Genomic DNA, 21,214 nt, shown 5'->3' with positions numbered 1-21,214 from the left:
AAGGCTAACATTAAAAGAGAAACCCACCATTGCCATCAAGGAACTTTCGAGAAAGTGCACTGTCCCCAGGGCCGTCCCCTCCCTCACCGTGGAGCTGCTGGAGAGGCCACAGAAGCAGTGGCAGGTGGCGATCTGGATGAAGAGTCGTGACCAGGGGACGTGATATTCAGCACCCGCGCGACGCTCTTGTCTGTCCGGGAGCAGCTGAGCGGTGAGGCGTTCTTCCCGCCGCGCACGGACGCCGCCACCTTCAGGAGGCTTTCTGCAGACACCGACACGCGCTCCAGGGACTTGTCGTCAGAAGCCGCTGCCAACTCTTCACTGCAGGCTTCACTCTTGTCGTCATCGATGACCACGATGTTTTTGGGCATGTCCTTGAACTGGTAGACAAGCCGCTGTCCCTCGACCTTCGCCAGAATGCCCCTTTGGTAGTAGTATCTGCCAGGAAACGCACAAGTCGGTCACGTGTTACCCCCGAGCCCACCAGCTCCCAACACCGTGGGGACTAGCCGGGCCCTGCTCCCGTAAGGGTGTGAGTGCCTTCTGCCTCACCGCTGGAAAGGCGAAGCGTTTGGAGCACAAAGTTGGAACCTGGTGTCCGAGAACCTAAGTCGCTCAGAATCCTCTTTTTTGGGGGGCCGCACCCAGTGGGGCTCAGGGACACCTCCTGATAGGGCTTGGAGGAACACGGAGAAATGGGAGGGAGCCCAGGGCTCTTGCCTGCAAAGCCGTGCTCATCTCTCCAGCCTCTCACCTCCCGTAAGGAAGTCATTTTGCCTACAACCGTTTCTCTGTATTTTACAGACACTGATTTACACAGGCCCTAAGTGGCAAGCCACCTCAGCAGCTCTTCTCAGCTAGGGTGGGGGGAGGGGGGGAGGAATCCCACCCAACACTAATGACAAGCCAGACCCGTGCGAGTCTCGAGGCCTAGGAGACAGCTGTCTATCCAGACGAAAGTCACTCAACAATCTGCGAAACTAAATGCTAGGAGTTTGGAAACTCATTTGGTCTGGGTTTAGTTTTCTTCCAAGCTTTGCCACTTTGGGGAGGAGAGAGGCAGGCACTAGCCTGGCACGCGGCCAAGCCAACACCAACTAGGATAAGCTGTGAGTACGGCCAGGTGTGGCCCAACCACCACGAGGTCCGAGGAAAAGCCTTACAACTTTCTGTGTGAGAAATAAATAACTTTTAAGTGCAAAAGTGAACTTTCTGCAAAAGCACGTTTTCCAAGTAACCCCAAGAGTAGCCCCTGAGCACTGCTAGGTGTGGCCCCAAATTCTAACTCCAAAAAGCAGTGGGGCCCTAAAATATTTCCCAGACTAAAAGTTATTAAGAAACTTCTAGGGGCTGGAGCAATAGCACACAGGTAGGGCGTTTGCCTTGCATGTGGCCGACCCAGGTTTGATTCCCAGCATCCCATAGGGTCCCCCAAGCACCACCAAGAGTAATTCCTGGGTGCAGCCAGCAGTATACACTGAGCATCGCCGGGTGTGACCCAAAAAGCAATAAATAAACTTCTAACCATGTCGCTCTGAACAGCTAACATATAGTGTGAAGATCTGTCTGATCTGAAGGTTAATTTTTTGTGTTCTTACCTCAAAGCCCGTCCCATCGTTTCATAGTTCATGTCTGGCTTGTTCTTGTGCTTTCCCCAAAGCTTCGAGACAGCTTTCGAGTCCACAAGCTTAAATATGCCCTTTTCTCTCTGAGTCCACTTAATATACCGAGGACAAGTATTTTTATCTTGAAGGAGATCTAGAAGAAACTCCCACAAATAGGTTGTGTTTCCTTTGAAAACAATGATAATAAAAAAAATTATAGTAATGCAAAACTCGCTAATGTACTTAAATACAAACGCTTAATTGCACTAGCATAATTCATTAGTGACAAAAGAAAATGCCTGGCTCCTGAGTCCTGCCTGTCCCCAGCACGCGAACAGTGGCCAGCCCTCCACCCCTGCGATGCCCGTCTGCCGGTGCCCACTGCACGCCACCAGTTCCCACAGAGCTCCCGGCTCACGGGCCTTGTCTCCTTCCTTTTCATGGATTTGGCTTTTCTTGGCTGTCTTCTGATTTATTTTTGGGTTTTCTTTTTTCTTTTTTTTTTAAGTTTCTGGACCACACCTGGTGGAGCTCAGAGGACCAAATGAGATGCCAGGTTGAACCCAGGTCGCACACATGCAAATCAAGTGTCTTCCCACTACACTATGGCTCCAGCCCCATCTCTGGCTCTGGGTTCAGTAAAGGCAAGGCAGAATAATTTACTTAACAAAGTGAACCCAGATTAAACTGAATCAAAGTTACCCACGTTTGAAATCTGAATAAAATAAATTGCACCTCAAAAAAACACTAAACTGGGGCTGGAGCCATAGCACAGCGGGTAGGGCGTTTGCCTTGCACGTGGCAGACCCGGGTTCGATTTTCAACATCCCATATGGTCCCTCAAGTACCGCCAGGAGTAACTCCTATGCATCGCCAGGTGTGACCCAAAAAGAAAAAAAGAAGAAAGAAAAAAGAACCTCAAAAACCCACTAAACTTGTTTTTACATATCAGTCTAAAAGTCACACTCGACAGTGCTTGGAGGCTAGTCCTGGCTGTCTCAGGGATCATGTGGCGCTGGGGGCTGAACTAGAGTCCCCAGTGTGCACGACCAGTGCCTTAGTCCGTTTTCTCCCCAGCGCAGAGGGATTTTATGCAAGCCAACACGATGCGTTAACTAAAGGGAACACTCATCGTTTTTGTTTCTTTCCAGTCATGGGCCACATCTTTCGCCCTCGTAGATCTGAAATTGTTCCACTCCATCGATCTCCTCCCCAAGGTAGGGATCAGCAAGTGTTTTCCAGGCAGGATTTGGGAAAGACACAGAATTCAGAAAGGGAAGCCTTTTTGCTTTGCATGCAGGTGACCCTGAATTCGATCCCCAGCACCACGTAAGGTACCCAAAGCACTGTCAGAAGTGATCCCTCGAGGCCTGAGCGAGTACCGTGGGGAAGGTGCTTGCTTTGCAGGCAGCCAACCAGGGTTCAATCCCTAGCATCCCATAGGGCCCCAAAGCCGTGATTCCTGAGCGCAGATCCAACACCCTAACCTTACGCCCCAGCAGGCACCTGTCGACCAGGGCTGAATCACCATGAGGAGCCCCCTTTACCCCTAAATACCACCCAGACCTGTCCCCGCACCAAAAAGAGAAAACATCTCAAAGGGCTATAGCTTACGTTCTGTACTTGAAAAAGCCAAAACCAACTCCCAGCACCACATAACCCCCCACTGATCCCTCACCTGGCACTGCCAGGCTTGGCCCTGGTGGACCCTGAGCGCCTCTGGCCCAAGAGGTACTGTATAAACAGCCCGAGTGCTGGGCCATGTCCTGTATGAAACTCGGGAGAAACCAAAGTTAAGCTGGCACAGAACAGTGGCTCCTTCCCTGTACAAGCACCGGCACCCCCAAGGCCCCCAGATGCCTGAGCTCCGGATGAGTAAAACCAACACTTCCCAAACAACCCACCCAGTTACCTTTTCCTTCCCTGGGCTTCTTCTTTATACCTAACTCAGGAGACCCATTGGAAATTGGTGATTGCTGGGTCTTTGGTTTACGGCCAACTGGAAAAAAAAAAGGGAGGGGGTATAAGACTACATTGCAAACAAGAAAAATAAGATTATCCAACTTTGAAAGTGAACATCCATTTGCAGATTAATGTACTTTGCACATAAAAATTGCTTTTAGAGAGAGTATTGAAAACATTTCTGTATCTTAGATTACAACGGTCAGTTGGCAGGAGCATTCAGAGCTCTATGAGAAATCAGGTACGACTCATCTGTTATTTCTATGATCAGAGGCTCAATGTGCTAACCTGTTTCAACAACACAGCAATAAAAACCAGTCTCAGTATAACTTTTGTTTGTTGTTGTATAATATTGTTAGATAAATCCTTCCACTCCCTACTGCTGAGGAGCTAATAATCTAATAATCTTTTTGAGCTCAAAAAGATTGTTTCAAACATTCTAAGCCAATCAATATCCCAGATTTCAAGCATCACTGTTCAAATCCCCCCACTTTAATACAAACACACATCAAGACAGTAAAAAATGTCTTCCAAGTAATGATTTCATGGCTAATCCATGGGTGTCCGTCCCGTTCTACTCACTCCTGGCACAGACTCTCGACACATCTAGAGCAGTGAGAGGAAGCAAAGCTGCTCTACGCTGACTCCAAATCTCAAACATGGGAGTCGGCATCCGGCACTGAGGGAGGATTCTGTACTAGATCCTATTTCCAGACTAAATGGATTATTACTGATTACCTGTCACTCTATTCTGCATTAGCAAGGATTATTTAGAGCTAAATAAAGAGCTGAACTGGAGCCAGAGTGATAGTACAGTGGGGAGGACGTTTGCCTTGCATGTGGCCAGGCCGAGTTTGATCCCTGGCATTCCATATGGCTCCCAGAGCACCACCAGGAATAATTCCTAAGTGCAAGCCAGGAATAATCCCTAAGTATCTCTGGGTGTGACCCGGGGGGGGGGGGGGGAAGAGAAAGAGCTGATATAAGTGTCTATTTAAAATACAGAGCTATTATGATTTAAGATTTTATTAAGGTAATCCTGATCATCTGGAAGAATACTTTGGCAAAAATTCAAATCAAAAGCTCACTGACCTCCTTCTTAAAACAGGTTAATTTCGGGGCTGGACCGATAGCATAGCGGGTAGGGCGTTTGCCTTGCACGCAGCCAACATGACCGACACAGGTTCGATTCCCAGCACCCCATATGGTCCCCCGAGCACCGCCAGGAGCAATTCCTGAGTGCAAGAGCCAGGAGTAACCCCTGAGCATCGCCGGGTGTGACCCAAAAACCAAAAAAAAAAAAAAAAAAAAAAAAAAAAACAGGTTAATTTCTCAATTTTAAGTAACTTTTACATGTAGGAAATCAGTAAAAATGACTAACATCTTTGCCAAATCCTGATTTCAAGGATGAAAGTTTAAGGAAAAGTTAACCCTAACGGGTAAATTGTGTTTCCTATGCAGCCAGCGTTTTAACCAACAGGAGCACTGTCCTCCTGCTGTTCATCGATTTGCTCGAGCGGGCCCAGTAACATTGTGAAACTTGTAACTGTGTTTGGCATATTGAATACGCCACAGGGAGCTTGCCAGGCTCTGCCATGCGGGCGAGATACTCTGAGTAGCTTGCCGGGCCCTCCAAGAGGGGCAGAGGAATTGTACTAGGGTTGGCCATGTTGTCCGCATGCAAGGCAAACGCCCTACCTGCTGTGCCCAACCAACAGTACCGAAGTACTTAAAATTGGGAGGGGAGGGGTGCTTTGGAGTAAAATTACCCTTTTAAAATTTTTTTTTTATTTTCGGTCATACCTACATACATACACACCCAACTGTGCTAGGAAGTTTACTCCTGGCTCTGTGCTCAGGGCTAACTTCTGGAGGTGCATTACGCCCTCTGTACTCTCTTACCAGGCTAGAGCGATAGCACAGCTGGTAGGGCGTTTGCCTTGCACTCAGCCAACCAGGCCAACAGAAGTTCGATTCTTCCGCCCCTCTTGGAGAGACTGGCAAGCTACTGAGAATATCTCGCCTGGCATATTCGATATGTCAAACATAGTAACACAAGTCTCACAATGTTCCTAGGCCCACTCGGGCAAATCGATGAACAACAGGAGGACAGTGACAGTGACTCTCTTACCAATACAGTAAAACTAACTTTTGTATACTTCACGCGACACCGTCTTAAAGACACTTACTAGTCTAGACTACTAAGATTTGAAAATAGAAAGAGAAGCTGTCACCAACAAGAGCAATGGCACCTACCTAACCTTGCCCCAAGTGCACTTAACCACAGCCATAGGATGTTTTGGTGTGTGATTTTGGGTCAGTAAGCCCATCCCCATTAAGACCACTTCCCCGAACACTAAACTTGTCGCTTATCTCTTGCTTCTGGTCTCAGTTGGATCATTCACGCCAGCTTTTCTGGGTCCTTCCCTCCTTAGAAAGCTGCCACTGGAAACAGCCTTTGTCTACAAATATTTATAGAAGCAAGTCTTCTCGTTTCTTTCATTCAGAGCTCTCAGGAGACAGCCACCCTTCATGTGTTATGAAGGGTGACACTCTTCCTTTATCAGAACCCACAGCAACGGGCACAGGCCCAGGGCATAGAATACGTGAGTACTAAATTCTATCAGATTTCATTTCTTCACTCGCCAGTGCTACCTTTGCTTCAAACAGGACAAGGCCACACCACCTCCTCCGGTCCCATGGGATGCCCAGGAGCCTTGGGCCTCATTCAGGGCCCCGATGAGTACAGCTGCCAGCCAGAGTCACAGAGGCGAAACTGGTCCCTACTCACTATTTTTTCCACTTAACAGTGTCTTCCAGTTGGGGCTGGAGTGATAGCACAGTGACTAGGCACTTGTCTTGCACGCAGCCAACCTGGGTTCAATCCCCAGTACCACATATGGTGTCCTGTGGTCCCTAAGTGCAGAGCTAAGCATAGGTCCTGAGGACCACTGGGTGTGACAAAAGGAAAAAAAAAAAAACCAAGGAACAAAAACAAGCGTGTCTCAGCAATCTTGGTGCTTTAAATCCAAGGTAAGGGCTGGGAATATGGCTCTGTGTTAATAGTAACTAACAGCCTCATACACAAGCACAAGACCTAAATTCAATTCCCATGCCACAAGACAGAAACAAAACGCAAGGCACGGAGAGCGAGGAACACTGGGCTTCGTCCTGCACTCTACCTCAGGGGGCGGGGAGGGATGAGCGGGTGTTGCTTCTGGACCACAACCAGTGGAGATGGGGGCCCAGATGCGGTACCAGTGATCACCTGACTTTTTTACTTTAATGCCCACAAGAAAGGTGGGGAGATTTTAAAACCATGAAGAATATTTTGTTTTTTTAAATAACCAATACCTAAAAGGTAGAAAGTAGAAAGTTCCACACTGAATCTCTCATCTTCCTGCTGTGTGACTAACATTTTCTTTAATCTTATTTTCAGGCAAGCACTTTTATGCTCCTTTGCACAGTATAAATATGTTAAAGCACAAAATAAACCCTCAGTCTGTTGCCTTTGGAGGATCTCTCATTAAGACAACATCCTAACTTTATGTCACATATTTTCCAAGTCCCTTGATGGGGGGGGAAAAACCTCCCCCACAAAATGTGCCCGCCTTTCTAGAAAGGTCCACAAACGCCCTACCTTTTTTCTTTCTCATAGGCTCGTGGCTCTCAGGAGATGTTGGTATCGGAGAGGTGTCCATGGGCTCAGACTCCTCTGTCGACACCTCCACGACCGTTTCAGTAATGACGTCAGGTCGCATAGCAGCGTGAATAAATTCTGGAGTTGATACACAAGGAGGGACAAACACTTCCACTATAAAAAAAAGTTGAAAAATTAAAATGTCCCCACCCCTATTACTGGTTCCCAATGTGGGCAATTCAATATTCAGTAGCAGTAAGGCCTGCTAATAAGTTCTCCCCACAGGGTAAGCCGGATGCTGATTTGGTGAATGTGCAGTAGGCTCTAAAGTATGTGAGGAAATCGATACTGGATTTGGATTTGAAATCGATGCTGGATTTGAGGACACTGATAAGGTAAGGAGGTATCACAAACCGTCGATCCCTTATTCACTTGGAGGTGTTTCTCAGCTCATGAGAAAAGACTTTCAGTTATTTTGACAATTGGGAAAACGTCCACAGGCTCTTTAATGGGAACTGTCTTCAAGTACCCACCCACAGGTTTTGGGAGGGGGCCAAAGAACCACGGGGCTCCAAGCCAGGACTCCGCGGAGCCATATCCCTGACCCAGCATGATTCTTCCACTGGAAGACAGACGGACGTGAAAGTAAACACATGGAACAGTCAAAGTTCATCATCACTTTAGAATCTGAAGCAAAGGAACCCCTGCTTATTAGTAATGAGTCCAGGGACTGTTGCCTCGTGTAAAATCCGATGGGAGGGTCACAGCACAGAGTGGACCTGGCCTCTGCACAGCACCGCTCAGCATCCAGGAGACCCGAAATAATCAGGGTCTGATGTGTCTGTTTCAACACACACCGCTGCTCCATACTCTCCGAGATTAATATATTGACCAATATGCTCTCCTTTTCTTCCCAGACCCCTGAATAATACATGAGGTTCTTACTTCAACTGGGAGTCATTCTAAACCCCTTGAGAAGGGCCAATCTGACATTTATTAAGTCTAATTAGTACTAGGATATTAAAATTTGAGCAAATTAAAAAATCAGGACACAATGGCCCTCCAAGGTAGTCTTCTGGGAGGGGGCAAAGGAACAGGAGGGAGATGGCAGAAACGAGCTCATCTCCCTCCAAGCCGCCAGGGAGCCATCAACCAATGCATCAAGGATCCAGAGCTCACAGCGTAACGTCATGGGCCCACATGGGCCTCACGCAAAGGACCAACGCCAAAGGGTGGGATGGACCCAGAGTTGGGGAAATGAGGCGCACTAGCCCGACTGGCAGTCTCTCCGGAAGTGAAGTGCGGAGACTTGCAGATACAGATCAATTCTTCTTGCTACCGATGTTCATCCTCACACTCTGAGAACAGTCATCCCTCCGTTAGGAAGACACTTTCGTCCCGGACAAGTGAAGTATGTTCACGTACCGGGGCTTCTCGACTCCCGCAAGCAGGTCGGAGACTCCATGTGGAGCAGTGCTTCGGCAGCCTCGATGGTCTTGTCCATACAGTGCGCACTGCTGCCGTGAACAGACGCCTCCACTGTGGGGGGAAAAGACCCACTCAGTTACCATGCACGTGTACCGTGCGAGAAACGGACAGGAACCGCGTCACTGAGACAGACTGTCTAAAGCACGTCCAGCAAGGCCAAAGGCCCCACTGGACTGCGCACCCTTCGGCCTGAGCTGCTTAGAGGGAGACTGGCCAGCGGGGAAGGTGTTTCCTTGAAGGTGGCCACCACTCTGCCCGCCGCAGCGCCACCTACGGTCCCCAGAGCACAGCCAGGTGTCACCCAGACAGAAAAACAAAAAAGGTGGGAGGAAGGTTAATAAAGCAATCACTGAGGTTAGAAATTACAAAGACTTTTGAAATGTGAATTTTTAAGCCTAAACTAACTTGGGGCAGGCGGTGTGGGGGGGGAGGGGGGTTAGGGTTCAATCAATTACATATTTTGACAGTCACTAAAGCTCCAGAAATCCCAAGAAAAAAGACCAGTCAGAAAAACACACTCCTAAATTAATTTAATGTATCAGACTTGTCAGGCTGAGTTCTTCAGCTTGAACACTCGAGAACTTTCTTCATTACACATGGATCCTTGTAGTCTTATCAAGACCTGGCTGTCTTTGCTGAGATTCACACATAATTTACCTTGAAAAATTTGTTAGCGGGGCCAGAGCTACCGGACAGCGGGTAGGGAGTTTGCAGTGCACCCAGATTCGATCCCCGGCATCAGTTCTGATCCCCAGCACACCACCAGGAGTAAATTCAGACTGTAGGAGTCTGAATATCACTGGCTGTGACCGAAAACTAACAAAAAGAAAACCCTGCCACAAAATTGTCTGCTCCCCCCCACCTCCAGTTACCATGCAAGTTTTTTTTCTGACTCCACCTTTCCAAACTCTCCAAACACTTCCTTTATGCTTTGCTGGTTTTATCACTCTGAAACTGCAGTAACCACTTTCAAGTCTGTTGCTCAGAATCTGTTCATCTCAGTCAGCAGCCTACTTTCTTCTAAGCCTCAGTTTCCTCGCACAGGAGATTACTTAGCTCGGAGGATAAAACGATTCCCAGAAAGAAACACAGGGCCTGGCATCCTCTCAAGACTATACCCTCGGGGGTTCCGGTCACGGAGCCTGTCCCCTTAGCCTTTTGCTTGGTTTGTGATGCTCAGGGATCAGTCAGGGCCAGTCAAGCACACGGCCAGGACCCTGCTCACTGGACGCTCTCTCCGACCCACGCACTCATAATTAACTACCTCTTGTTGCAAACACTGACCCCACAGGACAGGCACCAAGATTCCTCTTCGATGCCGAAGGAGCACTAAGTGCCAAGTACCCTTCCAAGAAAACTGTCGCCCCGGCACAAACAGGATGACCTTCAGGACACATTACTTTCACATCCTAATTCATCTTATTTTTATTTGTTTTTGGGGTCACACCCAGTGATGCTCAGGGCTTATTTCTGGCAGTGCGTAGGGGACACTGCAGGGTGCCGGGAATCAAACCCAGGTCAACATTATGTGAGGCAAGCACCTAGCCCCCTACGATGGCTCGGGCCCCTCATGTCCTGATTCTAAGTGGGCAAATATTCTTCTTGGTGAGATGTTGTGAAACATGAATTTGTTTCACTTTCTAATTTGATTTTAAGAGGTGCTCTCAAAGGATTATAATGGTGTATTTATAGACACTTAATAAAATTTTCCAAACTCAAATTGCACCATGTAAGATGGAAATGTTGAAAAAGTACTCCCAGGCCACTTTTCACGGGAAAACACAAACTTGCGTGAGCCAGGCCCGTCCCCGGCAGAGGCCAGCTGGCCACCTGTCGCGCTCGCCCGCCGCTCGCCTCTCCACCAAGGTGCTGCGTCTCCAGCTGCTCTGTCCATTTAAGGCAATCTGCTCCACGCCAACGCTCCCGAGGAGGCAGCCGGCCTGAAGCCAGTCTATCTTTAGGTGACCCGGCTTATTCTCTGAACACAGGCCCCAGCACCGGCCCTTCCAGCTCGGCCCGGAGGAACGGGCGCAGGAGCACCCCACAGTGCGCTCAAGGGCCTGGAAAAAGAGCCCCTCCCAACTACGTCTGGGACACTAAAGAACTTGGGGCAAGTTTGAAAAGTTCTGTGCTCTGAACGGCTTCATCCCCTTTATAGTCTGTTATGTTGCAATTAAGCTGTAATCTTGGGGGCTATTAATAAAACTCTCTGACTAAACTCATTTATGTAATTGTGTTAAGACATATCCTAAACTCTTGTCACAGTAAAAGCTGAGCTTCAGCGATGTATTTGATATTAACAGAATAAGAGGATCCCAGGAACAATTTACCGACTAAGCTACACACAAAATGAAATCTGTCACATTACATTGGTACATATTACATTGCTTCTGCAGTATCAGGTTCACTCTCAATTCAAGATTCCACGTTAGTTATGCCTGTGGAAGTTATTACTTGCAAGAGTAATTCCCAGGCTGGAGAGATGGTTGAGCAGGTAGGGTACTTCGCTTGCATGAGGCCAGGTTCAATCCCCGGCGCCTCATAGGGTCCTCCCTGAGCACAGAGCCAGGAGTAAAGACCTAAGCACTGCCAGGAGTGGTCCGAAAACAAAAAAGTTTTGTTTCTGGGTTGGAGAGAGCACAGGAGAGAAGGCGTTTGTCTTGCATGCACCAGAGATGCAGGAGCATCTCTGCTGAGAGCCAGTAACACGGGGTGGGGGGTTGGTGCCCCCAAATTCAATTTATTTCTTTTTTGTTTGTTTTTTTTTTTTTTTGCTTTTTGGGTCACACCCAGCAATGCTCAGGGGTTACTCCTGGCTCTGCACTCAGGAATTACTCCTGGCGGTGCTTGGAGGACCATATGGGATGCCAGGGATCAAACCCAGGTCAGCCACGTGCAAGGCAAACGCCCTACCCTCGAGTTCCACCAGGAGTAATTCCTGAGTGCAGAGTCAGGAGTAACCCAAGCATTGCCGGGTGTAAGCCAAGAAGTCAAATAAATAAATAAATAAATAAAATCATGTATTCCCATTTAAATAGCTTAGGATAAGAATATTAAAGGTATCACTGTCACTGTCACCCCGTTGTTCATCTATTTGCTCGAGCGGGCCCAGGAACGCCTCCATTGCGAGATTTGTTGTTAACTGTGTCTGGCATATCATTTGCCGTGCAGGCAATATACTCTCGGTAGCTTGCCAGGCTCTCCGAGAGGGGCGGAGAAATCAATTCCAGGTCTGCAGGGTGGACCTCATGCAAGGCAAACGCCCTACCCGCTGGGCTATCGCTCCAGCCCATAAAAGGTATCAAATGCCTGTAAATTATCAAGTTTTAAAAGATCTACTCTGTTCAGGTTGGGGTGTGCTTACCCGGATGCAAGTGGAACTGCATCGCTAGCCTCACGAAGCTAAGACTTAAGATTCAGAGGATCAGACTCTCAGGACCAAACACAAGTAAAACACTTCAAAACCTGCGGGGGGCAGGAGAGAGTAGAGCAGAGAGGGTGCATGCCCCAGCACCCACGGGGTCCCCCGAACCAACCAGAGGTTCAGGAGTAAGCCCTCAGCACCCCCTGGTATGACCCCAAAACAAAAAATAACCCCCCCGAAAAAAAAAAGCGCACTGGTTCGTCATTTTCAGTTTACTTTAGTAACCTAAGCATATTCAAACAAATTAACTAAACAAATTAACTGCTAACAGAGCATTCTGAGATCACTCTCCAATAACGTGCACCTGATCATTTCCAAAAGTTGTTCGCCCACTATGTTAAGGGAACATTTTCCTCTTTCTACTTTTCTTTTGACATTAGCTAGTAACTATTTTGTTTTGGGGCCACACCTGGCAATGCTCAGGGGACCATATGGGATGCCAGGGATTAAACCCGGTGGCCACATACAAGGCAAGTGCCCTACTGCTGTACTATCATGCCAGCCCCTTAACTAGTAATGTTTTTGAACTAGTAATTTTTGATAACAGAGATGGTATTACCTCTCCTATTTACATTCCTGTTGAGATTAACAAATGTATATTCAAGTTAAACTAATATCTGGCACAAATGCGTAAGGATGAAAAGAAATTTCACAGTATACACAGTCCAAGCAAGTCCACAGCAAGCACTGAAAAGCACCAAACACTTCCTTCATATCTGGTTTGCTATCCTGGGGAGGGGAAGCAATGGAGCCCCGAGTAGCCTTACAAGTATCTTGCTAGTTTCCATCAGCAGCTAATGCTGCTGATCAATTCTCTTGGAATAAATACATCCAAATCCCAAACAATTTAATTCTAATCACGTTGCCACGCGTTCATGTTGCTTATGCCCTCCTTCACTACTGGTGCAAGTCCTCTGTTCCATTTCCAGCTTTCTAATCAACTGGTGTCTGCATGGGAGACTATTCCAGACTCACTCAACAGCTGTTAGAAAATACCAAACTTGGTAATTAAGTCTGACAAGAGACATACCCTCTCCGCGTGGCAGAAAAGACCGCTGCCATCAGATCCAGTCCCTACAGTCAAAAATAAAAATTACCAGCACTTCCACTTGAGAGCAACGAGGAAAACCGAGAAGCCCTTCCCTGCGGCAGTGGTACAGCCCTACAAGCCCTGCCATCCACAGCCACTCAAGGTCAAGGCTCTGCCATCACCTCACCCTACCTGACCAGGCCGCTAATGCCCCACGGCTGAAGCGCCGAGGGGAGCCGAAGGCCACAGATGACCGAGCGCCAGGAGACAGCGGGGAGGGCCGGGCCACAAGGCCCTGCTTTGCCCCCTGCAGAGCTTCCAATCAAAAATGGCCCTTAAGGGTACGTATGGAAAAGAGAACAGAAATAATTCTCTAAAGTAGAGCCGCCCCATTTAAGTATGTGAGCCACATAAAATTTAAAAACTTTCTAGTCCCGGGCTCGAGCCCCCAACACCAGAATGAGGAAAATCATTCCAGTTGAGGGGGGGGAAAAACACTTTCTTAAGGTAGAAAATGCGGCAAACAGTTAAGGGGGTGGCTGGACAGGAAGAGACCCCTGGCGAGGTGCGTGCACACCAGACGGGCGCCTAAGGGCGGCGGAGACACAAGGTGCTGGACACGCGACCGCGACGTGTGCTTAAACCTGTACGCCAAATCCAGTAACGCCTCAATAAACTTCCTGAAGTGGATTCCGTTCATTTAACCAGCAGGTCCAAAATTATCTCCCTTTTTTTTGGGGGGGGGGGATTGGGGCCACACCCGGAGGCGCTCAGGTCACTCATGCTGTTCTCAGGGGACCACATGAGGTGCAGATTTTGAAGTGGGTTCGCCACACGCAGAGCAAGCACCTTAATCCCTGAACACGGGCATTTTAACAACATAAAGGGGTTTTCCACTGCTTCAATCACTGAGTTAAATTAACTATTTTAGATTCCCTTTCTCAGCCGCACTTCACGTACTCAATAACTCTGCGTGGTTTGTGGCTCCAGCAATGAAAGTATAGCTGCTGAGCTATCCTCAAATTTCCGTGGTCAAATTTTTGAGGACTGCTAAGAATCTGTTCGCGTGAGTCCTAGGTATAGACGCTTTTCCTACCCGAAATTAAGATTAAAAATGAAAACGCATTTAAAACATACTGGAGACTTGCAAATACAAGTAACATATATATTTTTTTATAAGTGTTAAACCCAGCAGTTCTCGGGGCTTACTCCTGGCTCTGCAATCAGGGATCACTCCTGGCATGTCCAGGGGATCGACCACACGGGGTGGCAGGGATCAAACCAGGTCATCTGTGCGCAAGGCCAGCGCCTCACCAGCTCTGCACCATCTGGCCAGGCCCTCCACGTAATGTATTTGTAAAACCGACCTGGCAACCCGACAAGTTGGGAGCGCTTTTACGTTCTGCAAGTCGTAGTCAAAAACATAGTAGCGTCATATTTGTTTCTTCAATCTACCAAGTCTTGTAAGCCCTGGAGAATCTCTCTGAGGACTGTGAAAATGAAAAAGCAATAATGCCTTTACTCCTGTGACAGGAAACCATTCTGACTAAAAGAAACCCAGAGCAGAGTCCTGGGACTACCAGAACCATCACAGGAGAGATGTGAGAGTTTACGAACTGGCGCTCTAATTGATGATCAAATAGAACTAGTGGGACACCCAATCTTAGTGTCGGATTTCTCTTCAAAGTTTTGGTTTCTAAACGCTAACCTAAATGTGCAGATCAGAAGTTGTTCCCAGGGCTGAAGCAACAGTACAGGAGGTGAGGCAGTTGCACGCAGCAAGACAATCCCCAACACCCCACACAGTACCCCGACGGTACCCCGAACCCTGCCAGCAGTGATTGGAGAAGGCCCTGAGCACGGCCTGTAGAGCCCAAATAGGCGCCCTCCCACCAAAAAAGAGAAATTGTTTTCATAAAACTCCAACAGTATTTTGTCCACTTACACATAACGAATTTCTCAAAAGCTGTAAATATTTTCTTGCACCCCTCTGAACATTTGTTAAAAGTGAACATAAGGAGTTCAAGGAAAACTCAGAACACTCTTCTGCCTGCCTTTCTCCACCAACTCAATCTGCTCCTGAAGGGAACTGTTTCATGTTGAAATACCCCGATTAATTCTACACTGCTCTTTAGCTTACTTTTTTATATTTTCGTCCCAATGACGCAATGAATTCCTAAGAGTAATTCCTTTCTGACAAAAGCATTTGACAAAATCTTTAAAAATTAATGCCATCCTTCCATTTTTATTCCAACACATGCTTCGGCTCACATTCTAATTTTTCACCTTAATGATCTTTAAGGTTCATAACTAGATATTTTAGTTTACGGTAAATTATAAATATAAATTTCAACTCATGACCTTATAATGCACTTTGACAGACTGGACAGTGAAAAGGTTTAGACTCACTATCCAGAAAAAGAGCCCCCCTTCCACTTAATAACTGCACTGAACTAGACAAGCTCTCTGGGGGCCTGAGTTTCCAATTCTCGAATGATCACATTTCTCGATGGCTTTAAAAAAAAATCAAGAAAACTAAACTTGAGAGTTTAGTTGTTGGCAACGTCTTTTGACTTGAAGACCGCCCTGCAAGCCAGACCCTGTGTACACTTTCGCGCCAGGACAAGCAAGGGCTGGGCTGGAGCCTTCGCCCTGCAGCGACCAACACACCGCAGAGAGGGACCCTCGCGGTTCCCCTGACTACTCAGTCGCGGCTCCAGCTCCGGCGTGGGTCCAAGAGCCACCAAGAGTAACGCGTTCAAGCACCTGACGGCCGCTCTGGACAGTCCTGGGGACAGCTGAGGAAGAATTTCGCAGTCTGTCCGCTCCTGGGCACGAGCCGGACCCCTGCCGTCTCTGGAGGCACCAAGGTGGCCCACTGAAGGCGCTGTCCTGCCCCTCAGGGCCACGTGCAGCAGAAATGCCCCGCCAGAACAGGACGCAGAGGCGGTGGGGCAAAGCCCCGAGCTGGGACCTCTCCTGCAGGGTCCCACGTCATTGGCACCAGCGAGCATCTCTGAAGGCTCAAGCTCTGCACTGGACCCAACCCAGCCCACCAAGAAACCTGGTGGCGCCACACACCTATGAAGGGGGTTCAGAGTAACACACACGCCTGAAGAAATCCTGGGGGAAATAAAGCCACAGTATTCCTTAGGGTCCTTAGAAGCAGAAAGGAAACTTCGACAGAAAGGCTGTACACACCGAAGAGCAACGGGTGGAGGGGCGGGGGAGGCGATGGAAACCTTTGGAAAAAAAAAACAAACCTTGATTTTCTGTTGTTTTTAATCCACAGATTGTATGTATGCACTGGAAGTAAAAGACCTACAGGTGAGCTAAGTATTGTTGACAAACCAAAAGGCTTAGGGAGGAAATACCTTCCACCGTGAAAACTAAGCGTTCACAACGTTTGTCAAAAGCTCCAACCTCGGGGGTCCTTCTAAGGGTCTCCGGCGTGTCCACGGCCACGGGAAACATCCCAAAGAAGCGGATCTGACACCGGCCCAAACATGGCTGAGATGTCGCCCGAACAATTTCAAGCAGAGTCAAAAGATGCATCCTGTATCACCTGCTGTATGTTATCAGTGGGCTGACCACACACACGCACACACAAAACCACCTTCTCCTGGCATTGCAGGTCCATCACTAACACAAGTCCACACACACACACACACACACACAACCACCTTCTCCTGGCATTGCAGGTCCATCACCAGCACAAGTCCTCACACACACAACCCCCTTCTCCAGGTATAGCTCGTCCGTCACTAACACAAGTGCACACACACACGCGCACACACAACCACCTTCTCCTGGTACTGCACATCCGTCACTAACACAAGTCCACACACGCACAACCCCCTTCTCCAGGTAGAGCACGCCCGTCACTAACACAAGTCCTCGCTCGGGTCCGAGAACGACGGTCAGGCGTGCCTCAACGACTCGGCCACTTTCTCCGGGAAGCGCAGCGCGGCCCTGCCCAGAGCCCAGGCCTCCCTCCGCACCCACGGGTCCGCCTGAGACGCCCGGACCCGAGCCCCATCCCACGGGATCCTGAGCTCCTCCGGCCCAACTTCTCGTCAGAAGGGCAGCGCAAAGGACGGCAGGGGGGAGAGCGCGAGGGAGCGAGGGAGCGAGCGGGCGGCCGGGCGGCCGGGCGGCCGGGCCGCCTCGCCCCGTCCCCTAAGCCGGTGCCCTTCCGCCGCCGCCGCCGCCGCCGCCGCGCGCGGCGCCGCACATCCCCCACCCGGCCACTTCCGTGTTTACACTCCTCTTCCCTCCAATTCCATGCGTACCCCGGCGGCTTCACTCCCGCCCCGCGCTCATTGGCCCGCCGCGGCCCGCGGGCCCGCCCCCCGCCAGCCGCGTTCGCCTTCGGAACCTGGCGGCCCGCAGATTGGAACCCGGCGCCTGTCAATCCCGCGCGCGCTGTCCTCTCCGCGGCGCTTCCGCTCGGGTGGGAGGGAGGCGTGGGGGAGGGCGCGCGGGGGAGGGGGCGCTCCGGGCCCCGGCCCCGACTTCCCGGGGGCCCGCGCCCCCCGCCCACGGCGTGTGCAGAAATGACCCTCGTCCCCCGCCGCGCCGGCTCGGCCCCGCGTCCTTGCCCCGCCGCCCCCCAGGCGCTGCCCGCGGGGCGAGGGCGGCAGGCGCGGGCACCGGCTCCGGCTCCGGCTCCGGGCGGGCGGGCCCCGAGCGGGGCTTCGGGCAGCCCGGGCCGCCGGGACCGTTAGTCCGCGGCGTGGCGGGAGGCGGCGGCGGCGGCGGCGGGGCAGGGCAGGGCCGCCGCGGGCTTTTGGCGGGTAGCGGTCCCGGGCGGCGGACACGCGGAAGTGCGGGGCTGCGGGGGCCGCGCGCGGGGCCGGACAGCGTGGCAGGCGGCGCCGGGGACAACAGCCGCGCTCACTTCCTGGTTCCCCGGCAAGTGGGGCGCCGCGCGCGACTCGCCGCCCCCCGAGCGCCCAACTTCACTCGGGCTCGCCGCCGCCGCCGCCCGGCCCGCGGCGACAGCGCCCGGCGCGCGCGGCAGGTCCCCGGCCAAGGTGATCACTTCCTGATTCGCCGCCTCCATGCCGCCCGCCCGCCCGCCCGCCCGCCGCTCCCCCGGGACAGGGCCGGCCGCCCCGCGAGCGCCGCGCACCCCCGGCCGGGGCCCGGGCCGCCCCCCACCCGGCCCGCCCGCCCGCCGGCCCCCAGCGCGCGGCCGCGCTCACCCGCCCGGATGAGCAGATCCAGCTGGTTGGTGGGCCCCTCATGCAGAGACGTCGCCATGTTTCTCCCGGGGCTGGGGCGCCTTCACATTGACTTCCACCGCCGTGCGCGGCGCGGCGCGGCGCGGCGCGGCGCGGGGGAGGAGGCGGAACCCGCGGGCCGGGCCACGCCGCCGCCGTGCGAGCGAGCGAGCGGGCGGGCGGGCGGCGCTCACGCTCCGCGCACCGACGCCCGGATCCTTGCGCGTCCGTCCGGCCGCCCACAGGAAGCGGCGCCCGCCGGCCCGCCTCCCGCCCGCCCGCCCGCCCGCCCGGCGGCCGGCCCAGCACCGAACGGCAGGCGCAGGGGCGGCGGCGGCGGCGGCGGGGCCGCGAGCGGCGGCGCGATCCTTCCGCCCCGGCCCAGACAGGAAGTCCCGGGCGCCCGGCCCCCGAGGCGGGGACGCCCCCGGCCGGCCGCCCGGCCAGCAGGCGGGAAGCGAAGGCGGCGGCGGGGGCCGGGCGCCCCGGGCACGGGAGAGCACAATAGCGGGGTGCGGGTGGGGGACATTCCTGAGGAGGGACACCCCCCCACCACCACACACACACACACACACACGCACACGCGCCTCCACTGAGGGGCGCGAGGTGCCACGTGCGCGGAAGCCGGGCCCTGGCCCCCCACAAGCGCGCAGGGGACCGCCCCCCCCGCCCCGTGTCCGAGTGGTCAGCGGGGCCGCACCTGTTGGGCCTGTCCCCGCGGCGGACCCGGCACCCACGACCCGGCACCGCTGCCCGCTTGTCCCCCTCGAGTGGGCGGCTCGGGCCGGAGCGACAGGGACGACGGGGAGGGACGCACGCCGGACTCGGGTCGAGTCCCCCGCATCATCTCCTATGGACCCCCCCAGCCCACCACGAGTGACCCCTGCACGCGGCATGTGGTCCAAGTCCTGGGCACTGCCCGCTGCGGGCCCCCGGAACCGAACCTAAATGAACCCGGTGGGGGCAGGGCTAAGGGCGGCCCGGAAGGCAGCATCTGAACCGGACCCAAGGCAACGTCCACTCCTGCACGGAACCGGGACGGATGATGAGGCTGCCTCTCGTCCGCGGGCCACAGTGAAGCCGGGTCTAGCAGGGGACACCCCAATCTCTCGGTCCACACAGCTCTTCCCTCTGCTCCTGAGGCAGGATCCGAAGAAGCGAGTTTTGGTGTTTTTTTTTTTTTTTTGCTTTTTGGGTCACATCCGGCAGCGCACGGAGGTTACTCCTGGCTCATGCACTCAGGAATTACTCCTGGCGGTGCTCAGGGGACCATATGGGATGCTGGGAATGAACCTGGGTCAGCCACGTGCAAGGCAAACGCCCTACTCTGTGCTATCACTCCAGCCCCAGCAACGAGTGTCTACCTGCTCTGTCCGGTTCGATGCCATGTGCCTGTCAGCCTGGTACTTTTACTTCCGAGAGACCTGAAGCTGCGGGGCCCCACCTCTGACCCCGAACCCCCAACCTCACCGCTTGATGCCCAAGAGGAGGAGAGAAAGATGAGGCAGAGAGCCAGCGCAGGGGTGAGGCGCTGGCCTTGCACTGCGCCTGCCCATGTTGATCAAGTCCCTGCAGCACAGGACCCCGGAACCGCACCCCCTCCCCAAGGGAGTGATTCCTGCACACCGTCAATGTGGCCCAAACCCCACCACCCAAAAAAGCAGTGTGTAAAGGTCATGGAGCCCCAGCGGTCAATCCAGGACACGAAGTCGTCATTGTCATTCCCCCACCCCCAACATGACCAGGAGACCAGGAGCACTGAGGCTCTGAACACCACCAGGCAGTGTCCCCAAACCAAAAAACAACAAATTTTAAACCCGTTCGGTTCCTCTGCCCCTCCCAGAGAGCCCGGCAAGCGACCGAGAGTATCTCGCCCGCACGCCAAAGCCTAGCAAGCTACCCGCAGCTTTTTCGATATGCCAAACACAGTAACAAGTCTCACAATGTTACTGGGCCCACGAGAGCACATCGATGAACAACGGGAGGACAGTGACTGTGAAAGCATTTAATTTGTATTGATTCTTGTACCAATACATAATATATACACATACATGTGATATGTGAATTTAGGAAAACTAAAAATTATTCGTATATAGAGAGAGAGCCCTTGCAAAAACAAAGTTCCCTGGGTTTCCATGTTAATTCTGCACTGCTACCACAGCCAGGCTTTTAAAAGCCATCGATATGTTTTCGAGATCACTAATGCCATACTGGAAATAGCAAATAAGAGAGGCCGCTGCAGCAAATGAAACTGGAACAGACCTTCAGGGAAGTAATGTGGCATTACATTATATATCAGAAACCTAAATGGGTTCATATATTTTTAACCCAGGAATTTCACTTCCAGTGAAGTAATCAGGATAGTCAATGGATGTACTAACAATAATATTACAGAATTTTTAACACGCTCTATTATTAAAAATGTAAATGTGGGCTGGAAAGAGTACAGTGGGGAGGCATCTGCCTTGAGCACAGCCAATCTGCATTCAATCCCCAGTATCCCAGATGGTCTCCTGAGCCCAGCCAAGAGTGATCCCGGAGCACCATTGGGTGTGGCAAAAAATAAGTAAACAAGTAAAATGTAAATTTGGTAGGTTTTAAATAACTATGTCTTTCTTCCACACACAATGATTCAAATGTAGTATACAAAGGTGTGTGTCTGAGTGTTGTGTATGTGTGTGTGTAGACATACACATATCTGCATTCCAAGGCTTTAAAACTTGCAGATATTAACAAGCAGGATAAAATGTTGAATAAAAACAGGTAGGTTAGCACGATAAATAATTCAGAGCAAATTCTTATTCTGCTAATAACATCCCCTCTATTGATCGGATGGATAGC

The 21,214-nt window shown here is 51.6% G+C and overlaps 1 protein-coding gene across 4 annotated transcripts in view; it reads right to left on the bottom strand.

Annotated features, from left to right (window-relative positions):
• The window catches only part of ELF2 (E74 like ETS transcription factor 2), a 46,535-nt gene that overhangs the window by 1,934 nt on the left and 23,387 nt on the right, over positions 1 to 21,214 (bottom strand). The window contains exons 1-6 of one of the 4 annotated variants that reach the window (XM_056134532.1): positions 18,356 to 18,470; positions 8,632 to 8,745; positions 7,207 to 7,380; positions 3,517 to 3,603; positions 1,599 to 1,791; positions 88 to 438 (exon numbers count right to left, since the gene is read on the bottom strand). In XM_056134532.1, the coding sequence (XP_055990507.1) occupies positions 88 to 438; positions 1,599 to 1,791; positions 3,517 to 3,603; positions 7,207 to 7,380; positions 8,632 to 8,745; positions 18,356 to 18,413 (977 nt within the window). In that variant the 5' untranslated portion in view covers positions 18,414 to 18,470. Of the gene's footprint in view, positions 1 to 87; positions 439 to 1,598; positions 1,792 to 3,516; positions 3,604 to 7,206; positions 7,381 to 8,631; positions 8,746 to 18,355; positions 18,471 to 21,214 lie in introns of those variants that run through there. The other 3 variants (XM_056134533.1, XM_056134530.1, XM_056134531.1) reach the window with 3 other exon arrangements.

The sequence above is a fragment of the Sorex fumeus genome, unplaced genomic scaffold, assembly GCF_029834395.1.
Source record: "Sorex fumeus unplaced genomic scaffold, SorFum_2.1 ptg000099l, whole genome shotgun sequence".
In the NCBI taxonomy this organism is placed as follows: Eukaryota; Metazoa; Chordata; class Mammalia; order Eulipotyphla; family Soricidae; genus Sorex; species Sorex fumeus.
Note: the sequence above shows the minus strand (reverse complement) of the source record. Positions and strands in the feature narration are given on the sequence as shown.